The sequence below is a fragment of the Tachyglossus aculeatus genome, chromosome X1, assembly GCF_015852505.1.
Source record: "Tachyglossus aculeatus isolate mTacAcu1 chromosome X1, mTacAcu1.pri, whole genome shotgun sequence".
NCBI lineage: Eukaryota > Metazoa > Chordata > Mammalia > Monotremata > Tachyglossidae > Tachyglossus > Tachyglossus aculeatus.
In genome coordinates this window covers 135,159,849-135,184,893 of record NC_052101.1, presented here as the reverse complement: position 1 = coordinate 135,184,893, position 25,045 = coordinate 135,159,849, and the positions used below count along the sequence as shown (strand labels likewise).

Here is a 25,045-nt window from a genome sequence, read left to right as displayed (position 1 = left end):
CTGCACTTTGTATGGGCCCCCAAAACACTAGTGATTGTTGTTTTTCCCCTCTCGTGGCATCTGTGATATGCCCATGATTCAGAGTCCCATGCAGAGGCGGAGTCAGGTGGCTGAATCTGGGAAAGAAAGAAAGAAAGACAGGAGTGGATTTCCTAGGTTAGGGGGCAGTCTGTGAACATCTGAGCTGCCACTTATTCACTCCATCATTAAATCCTGTTGGTTCGACCTTCACAACATCACAAAAATCTTTCCTTTCCTCTCCATCCAAACTATCATATTAATCCAAGCATTTATCCTATCTCTCCTTGATTACTGTATCAGCCTCCTTGTTGACATCTCTGCCCTGTCTCTCCCAACTCCAGTCCATCCTTCACCCTGTACCTGGATCATTTTTCTAGAAATTTTTCAAGAACCTCCAGTGTGGTTGTCCAACCACCTCCATATTAAACAGAAACTCTTTACCACTGGCTTTAAAGCACTCAATCACGTTGCCCATCCTACCTCACCTCTCTACTCCTCTACTACAACCCAGCCTGCACACTTCACTTCTCTAATGCCAACCTCGATCTCATCTTTCACCACCAGCCTCTCACCCATGTCCTGCCTTTGGCCAGTAATGCCCTCCCTCTTCATAGCTGACAGAAAATTATTCCCCCCCCACCTTCAAAGCCTTATTAAAAGCACATCTCCTTCAAAAGGCCTTCCCTGACTAAGCCCTCCTTTCCTATTCTCCCACTCCCCTCTGCATTACCTTGACTTGTTCCCCTTATTCATCCTCCCTCCCAGGCCCATAGCACTTACGTACATATCTGTAATTTATTTATGTTAATGTCTGTCTTCCCCTCTAGACTGTGAGCTTGTTGTGGTCAGGAAATGTGTCTGTTACATTGTTGTAAGGTACTCTCCCAAGCGCATAGTACAGTATTCTGCACACAGTAAGTGCTCAATAAATACTATTGACTGACTGACTGGTACCTAGACAGCGAGAACTAGCTTGCCAGGGCGGCTAAAGCAATAGGAAGCAGAGGAGCTGACTCTTCCTTGAAAAATTAGATTTTTATTTTAACTTTGGCACTTTAGTGATCAGATTCTTTAGTCTCTGCAACTCTAGGCATCCCTAGGGCTCTAGGATTCAAAGCAACTCACTCACCATCCCAACTCTCAGTGCCGTCGACACTGTGGACCACCCCCTTCTCAACACGCTATCCAACCTTGGCTTCACGGATTCCGTCCTCTCCTGGTTCTCCTCTTATCTCTCCGGTCGTTCATTCTCAGTCTCTTTTGCAGGCTCCTCCTCCCCCTCCCATCCCTTTACTGTGGGGGTTCCCCAAGGTTCAGTGCTTGGTCCCCTTCTGTTCTCGATCTACACGCACTCCCTTGGTGACCTCATTTACTCCCACGGCTTCAACTATCATCTCTACGCTGATGACACACAGATCTACATCTCTGCCCCTGCTCTCTCCCCCTCTCTCCAGGCTCGCATCTCCTCCTGCCTTCAGGACATCTCCATCTGGATGTCTGCCCCCCACCTAAAACTCAACATGTCCAAGACTGAACTCCTTGTCTTACCTCCCAAACCCTGCCCTCTCCCTGACTTTCCCATCACTGTTGACGGCACTACCATCCTTCCCGTCTCACAAGCCCGCAACTTTGGTGTCATCCTCGACTCCGCTCTCTCGTTCACCCCTCACATCCAATCCATCACCAAAGCCTGCCGGTCTCAACTCCGCAACATTGCCAAGATCTGCCCTTTCCTCTCCAACCGCTACCCTGCTCATTCAAGCTTTCATCCTATCCCTTCTGGACTACTGTAACAGCCTCCTCTCTGATCTCCCATCCTCCTGTCTCTCCCCACTTCAATCCATACTTCACGCTGCTGCCCGGATTGTCTTTGTCCAGAAACACTCTGGGCATGTTACTCCCCTCCTCAAAAATCTCCAGTGGCTACCAATCAACCTAAGCATCAGGCAGAAACTCCTCACCCTCGGCTTCAAGGCTGTCCATCACCTCGCCCCCTCCTACCTCACCTCCCTTCTCTCCTTCTACAGCCCACCCTGCACCCTCCGCTCCTCTGCTACTAATCTTCTCACCGTGCCTCGTTCTCACCTGTCCCGCCATCGACCCCCGGCCCACGTCATCCCCCGGGCCTGGAATGCCCTCCCTCTGCCCATCTGCCAAGCTAGCTCTCTTCCTCCCTTCAAGGCCCTACTGAGAGCTCACCTCCTCCAGGAGGCCTTCCCAGACTGAGCCCCTTCCTTCCTCTCCCTCTCCCCCCCCATCCCCCCGCCTTACTCCTTCCCTTCCCTGCAGCACCTGTATATATGTATATATGTTTGTACTTATTTATTACTCTATTTATTTTACTTGTACATATCTATTCTATTTATTTTATTTTGTTAATATGTTTTGTTTCTCTGTCTCCCCCTTCTAGACTGTGAGCCCACTGTTGGGTAGGGACCGTCTCTATATGTTGCCAACTTGTACTTCCCAAGCGCTTAGTACAGTGTTCTGCACACAGTAAGCACTCAATAAATATGATTGATTGATTGATTGATTGATAGTATTTGGTTGCCCTGGACAGCTATGTGGAGCAGAGGACTGTACTAGGCATTTGGGAAGCTTACACTCATTCAAGTGTGCCATCCATGCTCTCTCCCCGCCACCACACACACACACACATGCACAGAAAGGCTAATTCTAATCCCCTTCCCCTTTGGTTCCCCCTGATTCAGTGACTTCACTGCTGCCAGGGCCAGGCCAGAACAGGTTCCAATCCTCACCTCAAGTGGTTCACCTGAAGGCATGAATGAGATTCATTCATTCATTCAATTCAATCGTATTTATTCAGTGCTTACTGTGTGCAGAGCACTGTACTAAGCGCTTGGGAAGTACAAGTTGGGATGGACCATTTCATCACCCAGCGCTCTAGTGGGGGCGAGGGGGGTGGAAGGGCTTGCAGCTTGTGGCAGGTTCTGCAGTGCCATGCAGGAATGGAAGGAGTTTCAGTGGTTCTGGAAATCAGGATTCAGGTTTCCCCTCTGGGAAAATGCAAGCAGAATGTGCGATGTCTAGTGAAAACCCCTGGTAACTCCTTCCAGTGGACAAGCACTAGAATAAGTGCATCATCATCATCATCGTCATCTTGGTGGTCCATCACTATTTTCAGGTCAGGAATTATGGCTGGAAAACAGGAAAACTCCAGAAGAGTCCTTGCCCATGACCCTGAAGGGTGGCTTTGTAAAGGATCTCAGGGTTTAAAGTACTGCTCTAATGTAGGATAGTAACTATAATAGCCAGCGTAGCCTAGTGGCATACTGAAATCAGGAAAGGAGAGGATCTTTTCAAAAAGAAGCTTCATATGGATGAAGGGGAGGAGTATATATCTTTAAATTATATATTTTAAATAATTTGTTTACATCAATGTCTGTCTCCCCCTCTAGACTGTATGCTCTTTGTGGGAAGGTAATGTTTTGGCCAACTCCATTGTACTGTACTCTCCCAAGCACTTAGTCCAATGCTCTACACATAGTAAGCACTCAATAAATGCCACTGATTGATTGAAGAGTGAAAATATTCATCTCCAAGACCCAAAGAGATTGCATATTAGTGGTGCTCAGCTGGACCCTGCAATGCAGACCATTTGCAGGAAAGACTCAATCAATCCCAAGTGTTTTGTTGTTACTTTGATGCCAGGGAGCATAGTGTATGTGTTTTGCTGTTCCATGACTTAAGTCTGGCCTAATTCTGTAGGCCAGTGGGTGGCAGTGGATTATCAAAAAACATTACACTGGTTTGGACTGATGTGTTCCTACTGGGCCCAGCATTGGACTTTCCAGACACACACACACATGAATTTTACTGTCAGTGCAGAAAGGGCAGCTATATGAATGTCTGTGTGTTTGTGTGTGTGTGTGTGTACATTTGTACAGATGCCCACAGCGTCATGGGCAGCTTGTGTTAAGGGGTGGGTGTGATGGGTGGTGGATGCCAGAGCTGGAGAGGCCCAGGGCCCTGCAGACCACCACCCAACCAGGAGTTTCTCCTCCACACTGCCCCGACACGTCCTGTGGCCCGGGATCTGCTGCCGCGGGACCCCTGGACAGGGAAGGCGGCTCCAGTCCCATCACGGGCCATGAGGGAAGGAATCCCTGAGGGATGGACACCAGTGCCATTTCACGCTTCCCTCCCCCACATCTCCAGCCGCAGGAGACGAGGCCCTTCCGAGCCCAGGAATCCTTCCAATGGGCCAAGACCTGGCACGTGACCCAACTCCCGAGGCCTTCACCGCAGCCTTTGGAGCCTGGGAAAAACAGCACAGCCCCGGACCCAACAGCAAACCTGCTGAGATCTCCCAGTGGGGAGGGGGCGTTCTGCTGAAAACCCCCGCGAGCTACTCCTCGTCATCTGGACCACCAAGACAACTCCACAAGACCTCAGAGATGCCACCATCATCACCCTCCTTAGTCATCTCAGCAATTACAGGAGATAATTCATTACGTGGACTTCTGGGAAGTTGCAAGCCATTAGACACACACTCAGCTGTTATACTTGTTAAGAGAATGGTACAATCAAGGGAAATTGATAGCACAGACGTAATAGATATTTGTAGGGTAGGCAGAAAGCACATCTATCTTGGCATTCTGTCCAGGATGGAAAATGTATACTGGGTTCAGTGTTGGTTTATTTTTACAGAACTGGGATAGGTCTTGGCCTCATCAGGACTGGTGGGCTCCCATTTAAGGATTCCACTTGGGGTGGTCCCTTCAGCACACTTCGACTCAATTTTCCCGCACATATGGGAGTGACTTCTTGGCAGGACACCTTGTTCCTGCCAAAATGGATCTTGTAGTGGCTGTGTGTCCTGGAAACCTACGCATCTGGCAAAAACTCCTCACCCTTGGCTTCAAGGCTCTCCATCACCTCGCCCCCTCCTACCTCACCTCCCTTCTCTTCTATAGCCCAGCCCACACCCTCCACTCCTCTGCTGCTAATCTCCTCACTGTGCCTCGTTCTCGCCCGTCCCGCTGTCGACCCCTGGCCCACATCATCCCCCTGGCCTGGAATGCCCTCCCTCCGCACATCCGCCAAGCTAGCTCTCTTCCTCCCTTCAAAGCCCTACTGAGAGCTCACCTCCTCCAGGAGGCCTTCCCAGACAGAGCCCCCCACCTTCCTCTCCCCCTCCTCCCCCTCCCCATCCCCCCGCTTTACCTCCTTCCCCTCTCCACAGAACCTGTTTATATGTATATATGTTTGTACGTATTTATTACTCTGTTCATTTATTTTACTTGTACATATTTATTCTATTTATTTTATTTTGTTAATATGTTTTGTTTTGTTGTCTTTCTTCCCCTTCTAGACTGTGAGCCCGCTGTTGGGTAGGGACTGTCTCTATATGTTGCCAACTTGTACTTCCCAAGTGCTTAGTACAGTGCTCTGCACACAGTAAGCGCTCAATAAATACAATTGAATGAATGAATGGAAGGGGAGATCTGTATATAGAGAAGGGAAATGCTAGAATCTGCTGAAGTGATCTGTCTGGCACTAAACAGGCAAATAACCTGAACAACGAAGGACAAGATAATAGGATAAGGAGAAAATGTTTTCAGGTTTTATTGGCTGAGAAATTAGGGGCCTATTACCCCTCTCCCCACCCTCTCTTTCTCTCCTCCCTTTACTCTCCCCCTCCCTGTCTCCCTGCTTTACTCTCCCCCTCTCTGTCCCCCTCAGCCCATCCTCCTTCCCCTCTTCACCCTCTCACTTTCTCTTACTTAGGCAAATCGATTCTGAATCAGTTGGACCCTGTAAAATCTGGTCAGACACAGTCCCCATCCCACATGGCGCTCACATTCTAAGGGGGAGGGAGAACAGGTATTGAATCCCCATTTTACAGAAGAGGAAACTGCGGCCCAGAGAAGTTAAGTGCCTTGCCCAAGGTCACACATCTGGGAAGTTGTGAAGCTGGGATTAGAACCCAGGTCCCCTGACATCCACACCCACGCTCTTTCTACTAGGCCTCATTGCTTACTCCTCCTCTTCCTATTATCACTACTACCTCTTTTAAAGAAGCCTTTCTGTGACAGGTGAGTTGGATGGAGGACAGCTGAGCTTTGTTCCATTTCAAATGAGGCTGGAGGAACCTTCCATGGAAGACATTGGAAGAAAGCAGAAATATTTACTCTGCTACCTGTTGGTTAATGATATTCTTCTAGTAAGATGGCCCAGCCCAGTTGTAAATGGCGATGGTCCAAACCGGGTCACCCACCCCCTGACCTCAGAAGACTTTGGGAGACTATATGTAGAGACCCACGATCCTCCCACTCCTCCTACTTTGGGGTCAGATTAGGGGAGACCCTCATAGTCATGGGATTGGCAGCCACTACAGTAGTGATGGCAGCTTTGGCAGCACGTTAGGTAAGGGTAAGGGTGGCCGTTCCAGTATGGACACTGCACTGAATGCTTTTAAAACTGTTGTGGGCATACCCTAGGTTATGGCAAACCACAATCCATACAACATGGGGCAGAGCAATTATTTGATACCTTACCACCCCACTCTACAACTGCCCTAAGGCAGAGAAGCAGCATGGCTTAGTGGAAGCCATGGAAGCCGCCCTTTCCTCTCCATCCAAACCGCTACCCTGCTAATTCAAGCTCTCATCCTATCCCGTCTGGACTACTGCACTAGCCTTCTCTCTGATCTCCCATCCTCGTGTCTCTCTCCACTTCAATCCATACTTCATGCTGCTGCCCGGATTATCTTTGTCCAGAAACGCTCTGGACATATTACTCCCCTCCTCAAAAACCTCCAATGGCTACCGATCAATCTGCGCATCAGGCAGAAACTCCTCACCCTGGGCTTCAAGGCTCTCCATCACCTCGCCCCCTCCTACCTCACCTCCCTTCTCTCCTTCTACTGCCCAGCCCGCACCCTCCGCTCCGCCACCACTAATCTCCTCACTGTACCTCGCTCTCGCCTGTCCCGCCATCGACCCCCGGCCCATGTCATCCCCCGGGCCTGGAATGCCCTCCCTCTGCCCATCCGCCAAGCTAGCTCTCTTCCTCCCTTCAAGGCCCTGCTGAGAGCTCACCTCCTCCAGGAGGCCTTCCCAGACTGAGCCCCTTCTTTCCTCTCCCCCTCGTCCCCCTCTCCATCCCCCCGTCTTACCTCCTTCCCTTCCCCACAGCACCTGTATATATGTATATATGGTTGTACATATTTATTACTCTATTTATTTATTTATTTATTTATTTATTTTACTTGTACATTTCTATCCTACTTATTTTATTTTGTTGGTATGTTTGGTTCTGTTCTCTGTCTCCCCCTTTTAGACTGTGAGCCCACTGTTGGGTAGGGACTGTCTCTATGTGATGCCAATTTGTACTTCCCAAGCGCTTAGTACAGTGCTCTGCACATAGTAAGCGCTCAATAAATACAATTGATTGATTGATTGATTGACTGGAAAGAGCACAGGCTTGGGAGTCAGAGGACGTGGGTTTTAATCCCAGCTCTGCCACTTGTCTGCTGTGTGACTTTGGTCAAGCCACTTAACTTTTCTGTGCCTCAGTTTCCTCATCTGTAAAATGGGGATGAAGACTGTGAGCTCCATGTGGGACAGCCTGATTACCTTGTATCTACCCCCACGCTTAGAACATTACTTGGTACATAGTAAGTGCTTAACAAATACCATCATTATTATTATTATCCCACTCCAAGGGTACATTGTGATGCATAACATGGTGAGGTTATGCTTCCAGTTACATTAATGAAGATTAAACAATAGTTCAGGCCTTCCCTAATTAACCTCTCATTCCCCACCTCCTATAATGCCCAAACTGCCATTTCACCACTCTGAGGTCCTATCTCCCTTCTACAATTCCTCTCCAAACTCCTCAACTAAGTTCTCAACACTCCCTGATTCCACCTCCTCTCCTCCAATTCTCTCCTTGATCCCCTCCAAACTGGCTCCCACCCCCTTCACTCCATGAAAACCACCTTCTCTAAGGTCACCGATGAACACATTCTTGCCAAATCCAACGGGCTCTACTCCATCCTAATCCTCCGCAACCTCTCAGCTGCCTTTGACTCTGTGGACCAGCCCCTTCTCCTGGAAACATTATCCAACCTTGGCTTCATCGACACTGTCCTCTCCTAGTTCTCCTCCTGTCTCTCTGGCCACTCATTCTCAGCCTCTTTCATGAACTCCTTCTCCACCTCCCACCCCTAAATATGGGTGTCCCTTAAGGCTCAGTCCTGGGTACTCTTCTATTCTCCATCTACACCCACTCCCTTGGAGAACTCATTGAGTCCCATGGCTTCAACTTCCATCTCTACAAGGGTGATTTCCAAATCTACCTCTCCAGCCCTGACTCCCTGTCTCTGCAGTTTCACATTTCCTCCTGCCTTTAGGACATTTCTACTTGGATGTCCCACCAACACCTTAAACTTTACATGTCCAAAACAGAACTCATCTGTCCACCCAAACTATGTCCTCTCCACCACTGCAGACAACACCACTACCTTCCCTGACTCTCAAACCTGTAACTGCCACTATCCTCAACTGATCTCTCTCATCCGATCCACACATTCAGTCACCAAAGCTATCAGTTCTACTTTCACATCTCTAAAATCCACCCTTTCCTCTCCACCCATACTGCTGCTGTGCTGATTTAAGCACTTATAACATCCCTCGTTGATTACTGCATCAGCCTCCTCAATGACCTCCCTCCCCATTCCGGTCCTTAGCTCACTCTGCAACCCAGATCCTTTTCCTAAAAAAAAATTCAGTCCACTTCTCCCAACTCCTCAGGAACCTCCGGTGGTTGCCCATCCACCTCCACATCAAACAAAATTTCCTTACCATTGGCTTTAAAGCACTCAATCAGTTCACTACTGCCCCACCACCCACCGTACTTTGCTAATCTACCATATCCCAGTCCACACACTCACTCCTCTGACGCCAACCTATTCACTGTAACTTGATCTCCTCTATCTCGCCACCAACCTTCTGCCCCCATCTTCCCTTTGCCCTTGAACATCCTCCTCCTTCATATATGACAGACCACCACTCTCTCCACCCTCAAAGCCTTATTAAAACCACATCTCTAAGAAGCCTTCCTCAACTAAGCCTTCATTCCCTACTCCCTACTTGGATTGGTACCCTTGATATTCAAGCAGTTGATATTCCCCACTCCCAGCCCCACAGCACTTATGTCTGTATCTGTAGTTTAATGTCTGTCTCCCTTTCTAGACTTGTAATTTCTTTATGGGTAAGGAAAATGTCTTCCAACTCTGTCGTATTGAACTTCCAAGTGCTTAGTACAGTAGTCTGCACACAGTAAGCATTCAATAAATACCATTGATTGATTAGGTCATGTTCCAGGTCTCGGCCAGTTGGAAGGATTCCTGGGCTCAGAAGGGCCTTGCCTCCCGTGGCCTGAGGCATGGGGGAGGGGAGTGTGAAATGGCACAGGCATCCATCCCTTGGGGATTCCTTCACTTGTTGCCTGGGATGAAGCTGGAACCGCCTCCCCTGTCCAGGAGTCCCGCGGCCACGGGTCCCGGGCCATAAGACGCACTGGGGGCGGCCTGAAGGAGAAGCTCCCAGTTGGGTGGCTTCTCCTGCTCTGGCACCAGCCATCCACTGCACTCACCCCTTAACTCAAGCCACCCATCACAATGTGGGCATCTATGGGCCGCATTGCTGTCTGAGTCCCGGGGGGTCCTGAGGCCCCGTTGGTGCCGTGAATGTTTCGCTGCAAGCAGACTTTCTGTCTCCGAGTGCCTCGTGCCCAGACAACCCTGGCAATGTGGGCTGCTGGCTGTGCCTGACATCTTGCCGGCTGCTTGGTAGCGAGCAGTGTGTCCGCTGGCCACTTACACTGGGGGTTGCAGTTGGGGTTCCCGCTCTCCCTGGGGTTGCTGTAACACTGCCCCAGAGTGTCTTGAGGGTGACTCCTTTCTCCGGGAGTTTGGCTACATGGGTGGTTTGGAGACCATTTTTCGATACAGGGGCCATGAGGGCAAGCTGGAGTGGGCAGCTCGTCCAGCCAGCCGCTGTGCTCTGATGCCTCCCCAAGGTCTCTGTGCTACCCTCAGATGCAGTGGATGAGATGGCATCACCCTGGTCATGGGGGCAGCTGGGATGTTTTCCATTGGCCTGGCAGGAAGGAGGCGGGGCTTGTGATTGTGAGATGGGGTTTGGCGTGGTCATTCAGTGAAGGTAGCCCACTGCTCTTGGCCTTGCTAATCCTAGGGGGCCTGACAGCTTTCTCCAGGCAGGGGGACCTAGCTACCAACCCCAGTACCAAGCTCGCCCAGTACAGTCTGTCCAACATTGCCCCCCACCCATGTCCCACGGTGAATTTGCCTCGATCTCTGCCAGAACATTCTCTTTCTTCATTGCAGCAGGTTCCGGTTGGAGCATGGGTGTAGGGCCAGGAGGTGGTGGGCCTTCATACCCCAGGGCAGGGGTGGAAGACCCAATACAGGCAGTGGCCCAACCACCTATCTGACCAGAGATGGCCACTGTACCGAAGAGGGAGGGTCTCCCTGGGTGAGTGCGTTCCCTGTACCCGTCTCTGGGAGCCAGCTTCCCTCTGTTTGCCCAGTCTTGATTAACACTGCGGCATCGACTATTTACCGGCCTGGTGCACAAACCATTACAGTTATGCTTCTTGCAGGCCAATGACAGTTTCATTGTCCATATTGCCACTGATCCCTCGCCCATGTCCTCCTTCTGACCTGGAACTCCCTCCCCCTTCATATCTGACAGTCCACCACTCTTCACACCTTTAAAGCATTATTAAAATCACCATTGCTTCCAAGAAGCCTTCCCTGATTAAACCTTCTTTTCCCCGGCTCCGTCTCCCTTTTGCAGCATCTAGGCACTTGAATCTGTGAACATTGGGCATTTGATATTTGCTCCACCCTCAGCCCTACATATCTTTAAACTATATATTATAAATTATTTATATTAATGTCTGTCTCCCCCTCTACTCTTAAATTTTTTGTGGGCAGGGAACGTTGTGGGCAGGGAACGTGTCTACCAACTCTGTTGTATTGTACTCTCCCAAGGACCTTGTACATTGCAATTCACACAGCGCTCAGTGAATACCATTTATGATGATGATCATCATCATGTAGCATCCTGATGTTCCATGATGTAATGGTTGCTTTCTTAGCATCACCACGAGTCCTGAAGCACAAACACCGCCATCCTTCCTGTCTCACAAGCCCGTAACCTTGACATTATCCTTGACCCTTCTCTCTCATTCAACCATATACTCAATCCATCACTAAATCCTTTCGGTTCAACCTTCACAAAGTCGCTAAAATCTGTCGTTTCCTGTCCATTCAAACTGCTACCACATTTATCCTGTCACATATCCTATCCTACCTTGATTACTGTGGTAACCTCCTTGCTGATCTTCCAGCCTCCTGTCTCTCCCCACTCCAGTCCAAAAATTTTCAGGCCGTGTTTCCCCACTCCTCAAGAAACAACAGTGTTTGCACATCCACCTTAGCATCAAACAGAAACTCCTCATCATTGGCTTTAAAGCACTCAATCACCTTGTCCTCTCCTATCTCACCTCGCACTCTCCTACTAAAAACCAGACCACATACTTCAATCCTCTAAAGCCAACCTTCTCACTGTACCTCATTCTCGTCTGTCTCGCCGCCAACCTCTCGCCCATGTCCTGCCTTTGGCCTGGAACGCTCTCTCTCCCCATATCCAACAGACAATTACTCTCCCCCACTTCAAAGCCTTATTGAAGCCACATCTCCTCCAAGAGGCCTTCCCTGACTAGCCTCTCACTTTCTTCTTCTCCCACTCCCTTCTGTGTCGCCCTGACTTGCTCCCTTTGTTCATCTCCCTCTCCCAGCTCCACAGCACTTATGTACATATCTGTACTTTATTTATGTTACTGTCTGTCTTCCCCTCTACACTGCGGGCTTGTTGTGGGCAGGGAATGTGTCTGTTATATTGTTGTATTGTACTCTCCCCAGCACTTATATAGTGATTTGCACACAGTAAGCACTCAATAAATACAGTTGGCTACCTGACTGATAAGTATCCAGTTCACCAGTGGCAGTCTCTTGGTGAGCTGAGTTGGGGTGAGGCAAGTTAGCATAGGTGCTACCATCTGATTTTGGCTACTATTCTAGGGCAGTCCATAGAAGTCACTAAAACCAGAAAAAGGCCCAGGCTGGTTTAGGTGAGACTAATGCCCAGGTGTTCCTTATCTAACTGGAAGCAGCATGGCCTAGTGAAAGACCATGGGCCTAGGAGTCAGAGGACCTGGGTTCTAATCCAACCTCTGCTACATGTCTGCTGTGTGACCTTGGGCAAGTCACTCCACTTCTCTCTGCCTCAGTTCCCTCATCTGCAAAATAGGGCTAAGACTGTGAGCCCTACATGGGACAGGGACCTTGTCCAATGCAATTATCTTTTAAGAAGCAGCATGGCCTAGATGGATGGATGGCTAGAGGATGGATAGAGCATGGATAGAGCATAGACCTGGATGTCCAAAGGATCTTGGTTCTAATCCCTTCTCTGCCACTTGTCTGCTTTGTGGCCTTGGGCAAATCCCTTAACTTCTCCGTGCCTCAGTTATCTCATTTGTAAAATGGGGATTAAGACTGTGAGCCCCATGTGGGACATGGACTATGCCCAACCTCATTAGCTTTTATCTACCTCAGCACTTAGTAAAGTGCCTGATGTTTGTACATATTTATTACTCATTTATTTATTTATTTTACTTGTGCATATTCTATTTTATTTTGTTAATATGTTTGGTTTTGTTCTCTGTCTCCTCCTTCTAGACTGTGAGCCCACTGTTGGGTAGGGACCGTCTCTATATGTTGCCAACTTGTACTTCCCAAGCGCTTAGTACAGTGCTCTGCACACAGTAAGCGCTCAATAAATACAATTGAATGAATGAATGAATGTGCGCTTAACAAATGCCATTATAAAAAAAAAAAAGAAAAATCTTGAATCTACCCCAGTGCTTAGTATGGTGCCTGGGCTACAGTAAACCCTTAACAAATACCATTAAGAAAACAAACAAACCAACAAAAATACCTGTGGCAAACCTTTGCCAGTTACTACAAAACTGGATTTAGGGGGGTGTTTAGCCTCTTGCTGTGACTACCAAGGTGGATAATGTCTCTGAGTACTCTGGATCTCTTGCTGGGAAAGTATCATTGTGTGTTCCGAGCCCATCTCTGAACGCCTCAAAAACCTCTGATGGTTGTCCGTTCCTCTCCGCATCACACAGAAACTCTTGACCATTGGCTTTAAGGCACTCCATTGCACACTGTCAATCAATAGTATTTACTGAGCACTGACTGCGTGTAGAGCACTGTACTAATCACTCGGTAGACTACAGTACATTGGAGTGGGTAGATACAATCCCTGCTCTCATGGAGCTTTCTTCTCCCACTCCACCCCAGCTTGCACTCTTCATTCCTTTCAAGCTAACCAACTCACTGAAGTTGTTTGTTGCAATCTGGAGTAGCCTGGGGAAGAGCTGTTTAAAGTTGATATCACCCCAAGAGGGTGTTTGCTGAATTCATTGCTGAATGAGAATTGAACAGTATGGTCAATGGCTGTCCACTGATAGCATCTTAGCTCAGAAGCTTTCAATTCCATCTTTGCTATCAGAGAAAGTTAATTATCTCTCGACTTACCTTTGTTTGAGCGAGCAATAAAACAAGAGGCATTGCACTGATGTCTCTTTAACTTATCCAATAGCCCTGCACATTCATTTGCAATGCCTTCCAGGGTCGCCCTGTGATATTATTGTGATAGAAGAGTACATGGATGAAAATCTCAATGTTGAACAGATTCTATGGACAGACTCATGCATACACACGCGTGTGTGCATGTGCGTGCGCACACACACACACACACACACACACACACACACACACACACAGAGCACATAGGCGTTGTAGCAGCGCTTCAAAGTCCCCTGAAACAACACAATCCATCTATTACCCACTTTATTTTCCAGGTCAGCTGCTTTGCTCTCACTAAATGGTTGCCTGAGCAGGGGGAACCAATTTTCAAAAACACACGGTATTTTAGCTTCTTGCTTCCTGAAAATCAAAGGGCCCATCTCTTCATTTCTTCTGCGGGATGGAATGTGCAAGTCCAGCCGTGTCTGGAATCGGCCTCTGGGGTAGGTCGTCTCCTATGAGAGAGAGGTCATGGGTCCCCTCCCCTCCACACCTCATCTCTTTCTGCTTTGTCTGGGAAGAAGAGGAGAGAGTAACCCAACTCCACCACCGTCAGCTAAATGTGTGTGGTTGGGGGACTCTAGCTAGATATTCGATTTCCCTCCTATTTGAAAAGCTTGTCCAGATTTCTCTTGTTGAAAAAGAGATGCTGGGGGCCCTCCAGCTTTGTTTCCTTCTTCTCTCCTGCACTTGGTTTGCTGTTGAAACTCAGTTGTGCTTTTTTTTCCCCCCAGGGCCAAGTGTTTTCGGGGTAAGAAGATCCATGGAGAATATGACATCAAAGTGGAACAGGTAACTAAGGGCAAGCAGTGGGTCAACTGGGCCTCAGTCCAGCCAGCCATTGCATGATTGTTTCCTGGTTCTGCTCCGGATGTGGTAAGCCCAGGCCCATTAAAAATAGGAACCACACGGTTTCCAGCCTTTTCATTGCCCCAAGTCCCTTCTCTGGGCTGGAGTCCTTAGTCTGGAAGCAACATATGGAGAAGCAGCATGGCCTAGTGGATAGAGCCTGGGCCTGGGCGTCAGAAGGACCTGGGTTCTAATCCCAGCTCCACCACTTGTCTGCTTTATGACCTCGGCCAAGTCACCTAACTTCTCTGTGCCTCAGATACTTCATCTGTGAAATGGGGATTAAGACTGTAGGATCTGGACTGTGTCCAACACGATTAGCTTGTAACTACCTCAGCACTTAGTACAGTGACTGGCACAAAGTGTTTGACAAATACAATTAAACAAAATGTGAGAAGTGGAAGTTCCCTGCTGTGGTGGGGGTCACTCTGGCTCCCAGGGTGATCCTCCACCCCCTACTTCTCCCAGCCAGGGACATTTTTGTTATTAATGTCACTGGTGGAGTCCCCTTGGGCCATAGTGACCAATGGAAGATGGGGAATTTCCCAGCAGGAGACTCCATATTCTCCTGCTTTGAGCTACTATTTCTTTCTGAAATCTTCACCTCTTCCAGGAAGGCTTTCCTGATACATTCAGCACACCCACTAGTGGCATTAATCCCAGAGCCACCCTTAGTGCTCCTGGAGCTCCATCCATCCTCAGCACTTGAGACTCAGTGCCCATCCCGTGATTCATTCAGCTGGGTCATCCTAGCACACCCACGCTCCGACCCATTCTATCCTTGGTCTTCCTCCCACTTCCACTATCTGATCAGAAACCTGCCCCCCAGCAAACGTTACTCACTATGGTGTGGGTCTGTTGTGGACTACTGAGTGGATAGAAATGGCCCTAATTTGGGGGACTCAGGAAAAGGCAGAAGGGGCATCAGGGATGGAACAACCAATGTGAACGGGAGGGTGGAAGGCAACAGAGGTGGGGGGAATAGAGAGAGAAAAACTGTCCCCAGAGGACCCAAGCAGAGCTGCCTGTGGATTCACCATTTGTGTCTTATTTTGCAGGCAGAGTTTTCAGAGCTCAACCTGACGGCCCATGCGGACGGCACCTACACCGTTGACATGCAGGTCCTCCGGAACAACATCAAGGTCGTTCGGTGAGTCCCACCCACCCCAGGGGGCTCAGGGCTCTAGTTGGAGGGAAAGACCAACAGAGGAGGGTCAGCGGGGGCCTTAACCAGGCAGAGGTGTTTGGAGCCAGCAGGTAAAGAGCTAGCAGTGTCCCTTGAGACTCAGAGCAGGAGACAAGGAGCTTAAAATGCTTTCAGAGGGAAGAACTCAGCCAGCCATTAATTCCCACCCAGAGGGGTCCACTTGTCCGATCCAGCTTGGGGGATCGGGACATGGACGACTGCATTAACCCATCAGAGTCTGGGAGCCCCATTTGACTGCAAGAGTCTGTGTGCTCCCTTCAAACAGTCAATTAGTCAATCAACCAAAGACATTTTTTAAATGCTTACTGTGTGCAGAGCACTGTACTTAGTGTAACAGAGTTGGTAGACACATTCCCTACCCACAATGAGCGTACATTCTAGAGAAGAACTTAGTCTTGTTCTCCCTTGTTCTGGGGGGAAAGGGTTCCACATGGCAAATTCTTCTGGGCTTGCAGTGGGTGGACAGGAAAATTGGGCCTTGGGTTCCCACACCCACCCAGCTGATGCTAGTCTTGTGTGTGGCCCATAGGGGTGACCCCCTCTTGGCAAGAGGGTGGGTTTTCCTACCCTCAGCAAACCCTTGTCCTTTCTGGCCAGAGGCCCCTTCGACTAACCGCAAGGATTGGGTGGAGGCAGTTTGGTGGCTTGCAGAGGCCCTGGTGCAGACCTACACTACACTTTGGGACTCCACCCTGAGTCCTGAACTGTGGCCACTTGGGTTGAAGGTTGGGAGGACAGGTTTGTGCTGAACTAGTGTAGAGAAGTACCATAGCCTAATGGAAAGAACACAGGCCTGAGAGCCAGAGGACCTGGGTTCTAATCCCAGCTCCACTACTTGTCTGCTGTGTGACCTTGGGCAAGTCACTTCACTTCTCTGTGCCTCAGTTACCTCATCTGTAAAATGGGGTTTAAGACTTTGAGCCTCATGTGGACTGTGTCCATCCTGATTATCTTGTATCTACCCCAGTGTTTAGAACAGTGCCTGGAACATAGTAAGTACTTAACAAATACAATAAAAAAATAGACCAGAGCCACCTGATCCCATTCACCCCACAGACAGACAGACAGACAGACACACACACACATGCACAGCTCTTACTGTTGGTCCTGCCCCTACCAGCCATGTCAGAGCAATGGAAGCCGCACTCACAACCATTAACTGGAGGGAAATCCCCCCCACTCCTCCTCTGTCACTGGCATCGCCTCAAGCATCTTCAGAGAAGAGTGCCTCACCTCCCTCCCAGGCCCCCTATGGCAACCTCCCTTATTTGGGAATACCAACAACTCATTGTTCTGGCTTGGGTCCGGCCCCTTGGCACACCTGACAATCCTCCTCAGTGCCAGCCAGCATGTCCAGCTAGCCAGTGGCCAGCCAGCAGCCAACTGGCTAGCATGTCCAGCCGGCACATCCAGCAGGCCAGTAGCTAGCTTTGGTGCAGCGGTCGCAGAGCCCCCAGGGTGGCTTGCAGCTGCTCATCCTGCCCTTCTTCCCAGCTCATTCAGGCCTGATTTTGTGCTGGTGAGGCAACATTCCTTTGGCATGGCAGAGAATGAAGACTACCGCAGCCTGGTCATTGGCATGCACTATGCCGGCATTCCCAGTGTCAACTCCCTGGAGGCTATCTACAACTTCTGTGACAAGCCCTGGGTGGTGAGTCAGTCCCCTGGGAGTGGGGTGGGGGAGCCGGGGGAAAGGTCTGGGCTGGGAGTAGGGCCCTGGTGGGTGAGAGGGTGGGGCAGGGTGCTGCCTGGGAGGGCGTGCGGGTGAGTGCCTATCTGTGTTTGCATGTATGCATGCACACCAAAGTTTGATGTTGCATCTGTATGTATGAGTGGGTGGGCAAAGGTGTCACAAGAGTAGGATCATGAGTAGAGGGTCCTGGATACTGGACACTGTGCGAGAGTTGGATCAGAGACCTGGGCAATTCATCTGGCTTAGGAGTGTGTGCAGGGCGGGGGCATAGAGGGGAAAAGAGGAATCACCATATTCTCCCAGTCTGTACAAGGGGTGGTCAAGGAAGGGGGGCTAGCAAGATGAAAATACCAGGGTTCTGAGGCCCAGAGTACACACCAAATGAATCCCATCAGTCAAAGTAGTTGGGCCACGGGCAGTCGGGAGATGCCGGGTAGTGCTTAGAACAGTACCCAGCACTTAGAACATCATCATCAATCGTATTTATTGCGCGCTTACTGTGTGCAGGGCACTGTTCTAAGCGCTGGGTCAGGGGGGATACAAGGTGATCAAGTTGTCCCACGGGGGGCTCACAGTCTTAATCCCCATTTTACAGATGAGGGAACTGAGGCTCAGAGAAGTTAAGTGACTTGCCCAAGGTCACACAACAGACATAACCTCCCCAGCGCTTGGAACAGTGCTTTAGACGTAGTAAGCGCTTAATAAATGCCATTATTATTATAATTATGACCTCTGCCCTGGGGCCGTGCCGGAGCCCGGGAGAGTTCTGGGGACCCGTGTCCGGCCCAGTTGGTGGACGGTCACCAGGGGAGGGAGGTTGAGCCCGGTCCCAGCCATCTGGGGCTGGGGGAAGGGACATCATGTTCCAGGGCCACTGGTCCTCCCAGCCAGACCCCCACGGGGGGCCGGCCCTGGGGGCAGGGAGGACACATCTAGTCTCCTGTGCCCCCTTCCTGCTCACCGTGCTCTGCGAAAGTAATGAGTTATCTCCATTGATTGTTCACGGTCAGTTACAGGTGGGCCTGGGGATATGAGTGACAGGATGAGGGCAGGAGTTGGCTCCATCCCTCCATGTGCCCCCTCTCCAAGTGGGCCAAGGGGCACCTTTCCCTCCCCCGTGCCCTCGGTGACTCGATCGGGCCGTCCCCCGGTGTCATAGCTGTTTTTACATCCTCCCGCTGTTGCCTCACTGGGAGCGTATGGCTTGGGACCGGGCCTGTTAATAGTAATAATGATGACATTTATTAAGCGCTTACTATGTGCAGAGCACTGTTCTAAGCGCTGGGGAGGTTACAAGGAGATCAGGTTGTCCCATGGGGGGCTCACAGTCTCAATCCCCATTTTCCAGATGAGGGAACTGAGGCCCAGAGAAGTGACTTGCCCAAAGTCACCCAGCTGACAATTGGCAGAGCTGGGATTCAAACCCGTGACCCCTGACTCCAAAGCCTGTGCTTTTTCCACTGAGCCACACTGCTTCTCTAAGCCACTTAGAGAAGGCTCTATTTATTTTATTTTGTTAGTTTGTTTGGTTTTGTTCTCTGTCTCTCCCTTTTAGACTGTTGGGTAGGGACTGTCTTTATATGTTGCCAACTTGTACTTCACAAGCGCTTAGTACAGTGCTCTGCACACAGTAAGCGCTCAATAAATACGATTGATGATGATGATGATGCAGAGCACTGTACTAAGTGCTTGGCACATAGTATACGCTTAACAAATGCCATCATTATTATTAGAAATAGTGCTGAGCTAGAGGAGAGATTGTCATTTCTCCCTCCGGAATGCGAGTAAGACACTAACCATCCATTAATCACTGGTGTTTACTGAGTGCTTTGCTTACTCTGTGCAGAGCACTGTACTAAATGTAGAGTTAGTAGGCTCAATAATAATAATAATGATATGGCATTTGTTAAGCGCTTACTATGTGCCAGGAAGCTTAATCAATCCCTGCCCTCAAGGAGCTCAAAGTCTGGTGGCGGAGACAGGTACTCAAATAAATTACAGGTAGGGAGAAGTAATGGTGTTTTAAGATATGTACCAACTCTGTTATGTTGTAATCTCCCAAGTGCTTAGTGCTGTGCTCTGCACACAGTAAGTGCTCAATAAATACAATTGATTTTTAATGGCATTTATTAAGCGCTTACTATGTGCAGAGCACTGTTCTGAGCGCTGACTGATACTTAAGTGCTGGTTGATGAAGAGGGTCAGGGTTCAAAGTGCATCAGTGACACTGTAGCTGGGGCAGAGGAGTGGTCACTCAGGGAAGGCATCTTGGAGGAGATGGGATTTTAGTACGACTCTGAAGATGGGGAGAGTGGTCGTCTGTTGGATATGAAGCAGAAGGGAGTTCCAGGCAGGAGGGAAGGAGTGAGCAAGGATGGATGCCGAGAGAGATGAGATTGAGGGACAGTGAGTAGGTTGGTGTTAGGGGAGTGAAGTGTGTGGGCTGGATTGGAGTGGGAGAGAAGACCATGGCCATCTGCTTCTTCTCTGAGCACAACAGTGGGGCTCCTGTTGGCATATTCTTAGTGGGGGCAGTGCCCAGGGGCTGTGGAGCAGGGCACAGCCAGACCTGCCCAAGTGGGCCAGAGGTTTTGGGTATGACAGGGCCCCAATCAGAGTGGCTGTGCCGGGAGCCTCTGCGAAGGAGCCATTTTAGCTGAGGTGGCTGCAGCAGTGATGGTGGCTGATGGGAAGGTGGGGGGAGGTGGCAGCGATGGCAGTGGCTGTTCCTGGAAAAACAACAGAACTGAAGCCAGCTTCTCCCTCACCGGCTCCTCTGCTTCTGTGCCGACGCCTCGGGGAAACTCGCTTCTGCCCTGGGGAAAGTGGGCAGCGGGCCACGCTATCTCTCTCTCAGTATGCTGGTGTCTGATGCCAGAGGAGAGACACACTCAGTGGCTCCTCTGCCAAGGTGACCTTGAGGAGTCCTTGTCACTCATGACTTTGAGCTTCCTGCCTCCCTGGGGGACTACTTCCAGGTTTTGGCCCTGGAAGTAGAAAACAGGAAGAACATCCTGGCAGCTGTTTTCTGGAGAATGGCTCCTGCACAAAGGTTTAATATAGGAAAGCTTTGAAGAACATTGTGTTTTATCTTTATTTGAGTCCAAGAAAAGACTATGAGATGGCTCATGTGACCGGCAGTAGCCCTTCACCTGCATTCTCCCAGTTGGAGAATCACAGAAGCTGATTTCTCACTTTCCCATTCATTTGGAACTGGGCGGTAGGAGGTCGGGGGAGGCAGGGAGATGCTCGTGCCAAGAAGAATTGGCCAGTGGCTGAGGTCCCCAGGAAACTTGGTTCTCTGTCGTGTACAGAAAGGGTGCCTGCTGTTAACCCTCAAGAGAAGGAGGGCAATGAGCCTCGTGGCCTGGAAAACTTGGTGATCCTGGAGTTGGAAAAACTCCCCTAAAGGGCATTATGAATCTTATTCCAGGAACCCTGCCCATCTACTGAGTCCTGGCCCTCCAGGCCCCAGCGGGCACCTGTTGGGCAGGGGCGAAAGAGCAAAAGTGGCACTGGGCAAACCACCAGAGCCATCATCAATTCCTCTGTGCAGGTCTGAAACCACAACATCTTTGGGACCAGACTGAGGCTCGTCAGTCATTTCCCATGGGACACTCCATCGGACATACCTCCTCCCAAGCGTTCTCCCCCAGTTATGTCCTTTAAAAGTGAATCAATCAATCAATCGTATTGAAGTCAGGAAGTGAAGTCAGGAAGAAATCTCAAGAGGACATCTCCTGGCTGCTCTCTCCATCCAACCCTGCTACCTGGTCCTCCAGCCCCCTTCTCTCAACTCCCAAATGTACTGGCTCCCACTCCACCAGTTGACTGATTGACTTCATCAACTGCACGGGAAAATTGTCATTCCCACTTTCTAGCCATACTGTATTCTCGACTCTCCCAACCTGTCCCCTCACTCACACTGTTTCCCTTTTTTGGAACGCAGTCTATCAACATTATTTACTGAGTGCTTACTGTGCACAGAGTACTGTACTTAGTGCACTTAGTACATGTTCCCTGCCCACAAGGAGCTTACAGTCTAGAGGGAGAGACAAACATTAATAGAAATAAATTCAATTCTCCTCCTCCCTCTCTGGCTGCTCATTCTCAATCTCTTTCGCAGGCTCCTCCTCTGCCTCTCATCCTCTAACTGTGGGGGTCCCTCAAGGCTCAGTTCTGAACCCCCTTCTCCGTCTACACCCACTCCCTTGGAGAACTCATTCGCTTCCATGGCTTCAACTACCACCTCTGTGTGAATGATTCCCAAATCTACATCTCCAGCCCTGATTTCTCTGCCTCTCAGCAGTCTCACATTTCCTTCTGCCTTCAAGACATCTCTAATTGGTTGTCCCGCTGACACCTCAAACTTAACAGGTCCAAAAGAGAACTCCTTATCTTCCTAGTCAAACCCTGTCCTTTCCCTGACTTTCCCATCACTGTAGACAGCAACACTATCCTTCCTGTCTCACAAGCTCATAACCTTGGCGATATCCTTGACTTATCTCTCTCATTCAACACACATATTAAATCTATGAGTAAATCCTGTTGGTTCAACCTTCACAATATCACTAAAATCTGCCCTTTCTTCTCCACCCAAACGTTAATAATAATCATGTTAATGATAATGATGGTATTTGTTTAGCTTTTACTATGTGCCAGGCACTGTTCTAAGAGCTGGGGTAGATAAAAGATAATTGGGTTGGACACAGTCCCTGTCCCACATAGAGTTCACCGTCTTAATCCCCATTTTACAGTTATTCCAGGCACTTATCCTATCCTGCCTTGATTACTGTAGCAGCCTCCTTGCTGACCTCCCTGCCTCCTGTCTCTCCCCATTCCAGTCCACATTTCACTCTGCTGCCTGGAACATTTTTCTATAAAAATATTCAGTCCATGTTTCCCCACTCCTCAAGAACCTCCAGTGGTTGCCCATCAACCTCTGCATCAAACAGAAATTCCTTACCATTGGCTTCAAAGCACTCAATCACCTGGCCCCTGCCTACCTCACCTCTCTGCTCTCCTATTACAACCCAGCCTGTACACTTATGTGCCAAGCACCATTCTAGGTGCTGGGGTGGATACATGCAAATTGGGTCGGACACAGTCCCCGTCCTGCATGGAGCTCACAATCTTAATCCCAATTTTACAGATGAGGTAACTGAGATACAGAGAAGTTGTTACTTGCCCAAGGCCACAAAGCAGACGAGTCACAGAGTCAAGATTAGAACCTGTGACCGTCCGTCTCCCAGCCCATGCTTTATCCACTATGCCATGCTGCTTCCCCTTCTCTAATGCCAACCTACTCACTGTACGTCTATCTTGTCACTGACCTCTGGCCCATGTCCTGCCTCTCTGGCCTGGCTCACTCTCCCTTTTCATATCTGACAGAAAATTACTCTCTCCACCATCAAAGCCTTATTGAAGGTACATTTCCTCAAAGAAGCCTTCCCTGACTAACCTCATTTCCTCTTTTCTTACTTCCCTCCGTGTTGCCCTTTATTCACCCCTCCCTCAGCCCTACAATACTTATGTACACATCCATAATTTATTATATATATGTATGTGTGTGTGTATGTATTGTCTATCTCCCCCTCTAGACTGTGAGCTCACTGTGGTCAGAAAATCTGTCTACCAACTCTGCTACAGCGTACTCTCCCAAGCACTTAGTACAGTACTCTGCACACAGTAAGCACTCAATAAATACAATTAATTGATTGGTTGATGGATATGTACATAAGTGCTTTGGGGCTGAGGGAGGGGTGAATAAAGGGTGTAAATCCAAGTGCAAGGGTGACACAGAAGGGAGTGGGAGAAGCGGAAATGAGGGCTTAGTCGGGGAAGGCCTTTTGGAGGAGATGTGCTCTTAATAAGATTTTGAAGGTGGGGAGAGTGATCGTCTGTCGCATATGAAGAGGGAGAGAGTTCCAGCCCAGAGGCAGGATGTGGGCTAGAGTTCAGCAGTGAGATAGAGGAGATCAAGGTGCAGTGAGTAGGTTGGCATTAGAGGAATGAAATGTGTGTCTAGTAGGAAAGGAGGGAGGTAAGGTAGGAGAAGCAGCGTGGCTCAGTGGAAAGAGCCCGGGCTTTGGAGTCAGAGGTCATGGGTTCAAACCCCGGCTCCACCAATTGTCAGCTGTGTGACTCTGGGCAAGTCACTTAACTTCTCTGTGCCTCAGTTACCTCATCTGTAAAATGGGGATTAAAACTGTGAGCCCCCCGTGGGACAACCTGATCACCTTGTAACCTCCCCAGCGCTTAGAACAGTGCTTTGCACATAGTAAGCACTTAATAAATGTCATTATTATTATTATTAGGAGGGGGCAAGGTGATTGAGTGCTTTAAAGCCAGTGGTAAGGAGGTTCTGCTTGATGTGGAGAGGAATGGGCAACCACTAGAGGCACATTCAAAGCCCTCCCAACATTCCACCTCTGCCAACGAGCTTTTCCCGATTAGAATCCTTGACTCTCAGGCCCAGGATCTTTCCACTAGACCACCATGCTGCTTCTCCAGAGTTCTTCATCATCATGCATATCTGCTCTCTTCATTCAGGACACCCCAGCTAAGTCTCTTGGTTCTTCCCATGCCAACCTTCTTACTGTAATTTGATCTCAACTCTCCTGGATTTCTCTTCACTCATGCTGTTCCCAACATGGAAATACATTATTAATAATAATAATAATGGTATTTGTTAAGCGCTTACTATGTGCAAAGCACTGTTCTAAGCTCTGGGGAGGTTACAAGGTGATCAGGTTGTCCCACGGCAGGGCTCACAGTTTTAACCCCCATTTTACAGATGATGTCACTGAGGCCCAGAGAAGTTAAATGACTTACCCAGAGTCACACAGCTGACAATTGGCAGAGCTGGGATTTGAACCCCTGACCTCTGACTCCAAAGCCCATGCTCTTTCCACTCAGCCATGCTGCTTCCCCATAGCTCTCCCTATGTTCAAAGCCCTCCTAAAATTCCACCTCTTCCAACAAGTCTTCATTGATTAGGTCTCAACATCTCCAAGTTGTATGATCTCACCAGTCATCTCTAGGATTTGTGCATTTATAGGTACCCATCGACATCACTTTGTGTGTGTGTGTGTGTGTGTGTATGTATGTTCAACTGAATGTTCAATAATTTATTTGTATTGCTTTATTTGTAAATGTCTTTAAGCCTGTTTCCCCTGTTAGCATGTAAAGTCATTGATTTTGGGGTAGAGGGAGTGGTTTTTTATTCTGTTTATCTTTAATGATTATTAGTACAGTGCGTTGTAGCCATTGAGACCATTAGGGGCTCAATAAATACTTTTACTGCCACTATTACTACTACAACTACTGTACATGCCTCCCTGGGACCCCTGAAGGATGTACGCGGCTGGTGTATGCGGCTCCAGCCCCATCATAGGCAATGAGGGAAGGAGTCCCCGAGGGACGGACGCCCGTGCCATTTCATGCTCCCATCCTCCACACCTCTGGCTGTGGGAGATGGGGCCCTTCTGAGCCCAGGAATCCTTCCAGTGGACCGAGACCTAGCATGTGACCCAACTCTCGAGGCTGTCACTGCAGC

The 25,045-nt window shown here is 49.3% G+C and overlaps 1 protein-coding gene across 1 annotated transcript in view; it reads left to right on the top strand.

Annotated features, from left to right (window-relative positions):
* The window catches only part of SYN2 (synapsin II), a 135,728-nt gene that overhangs the window by 61,137 nt on the left and 49,546 nt on the right, over positions 1 to 25,045 (top strand). Inside the window, exons 2-4 of the mRNA XM_038740617.1 lie at positions 14,473 to 14,530; positions 15,646 to 15,737; positions 17,289 to 17,445. Coding sequence (XP_038596545.1) covers positions 14,473 to 14,530; positions 15,646 to 15,737; positions 17,289 to 17,445 — 307 coding nt within the window. The remainder of the gene's footprint in view (positions 1 to 14,472; positions 14,531 to 15,645; positions 15,738 to 17,288; positions 17,446 to 25,045) is intronic.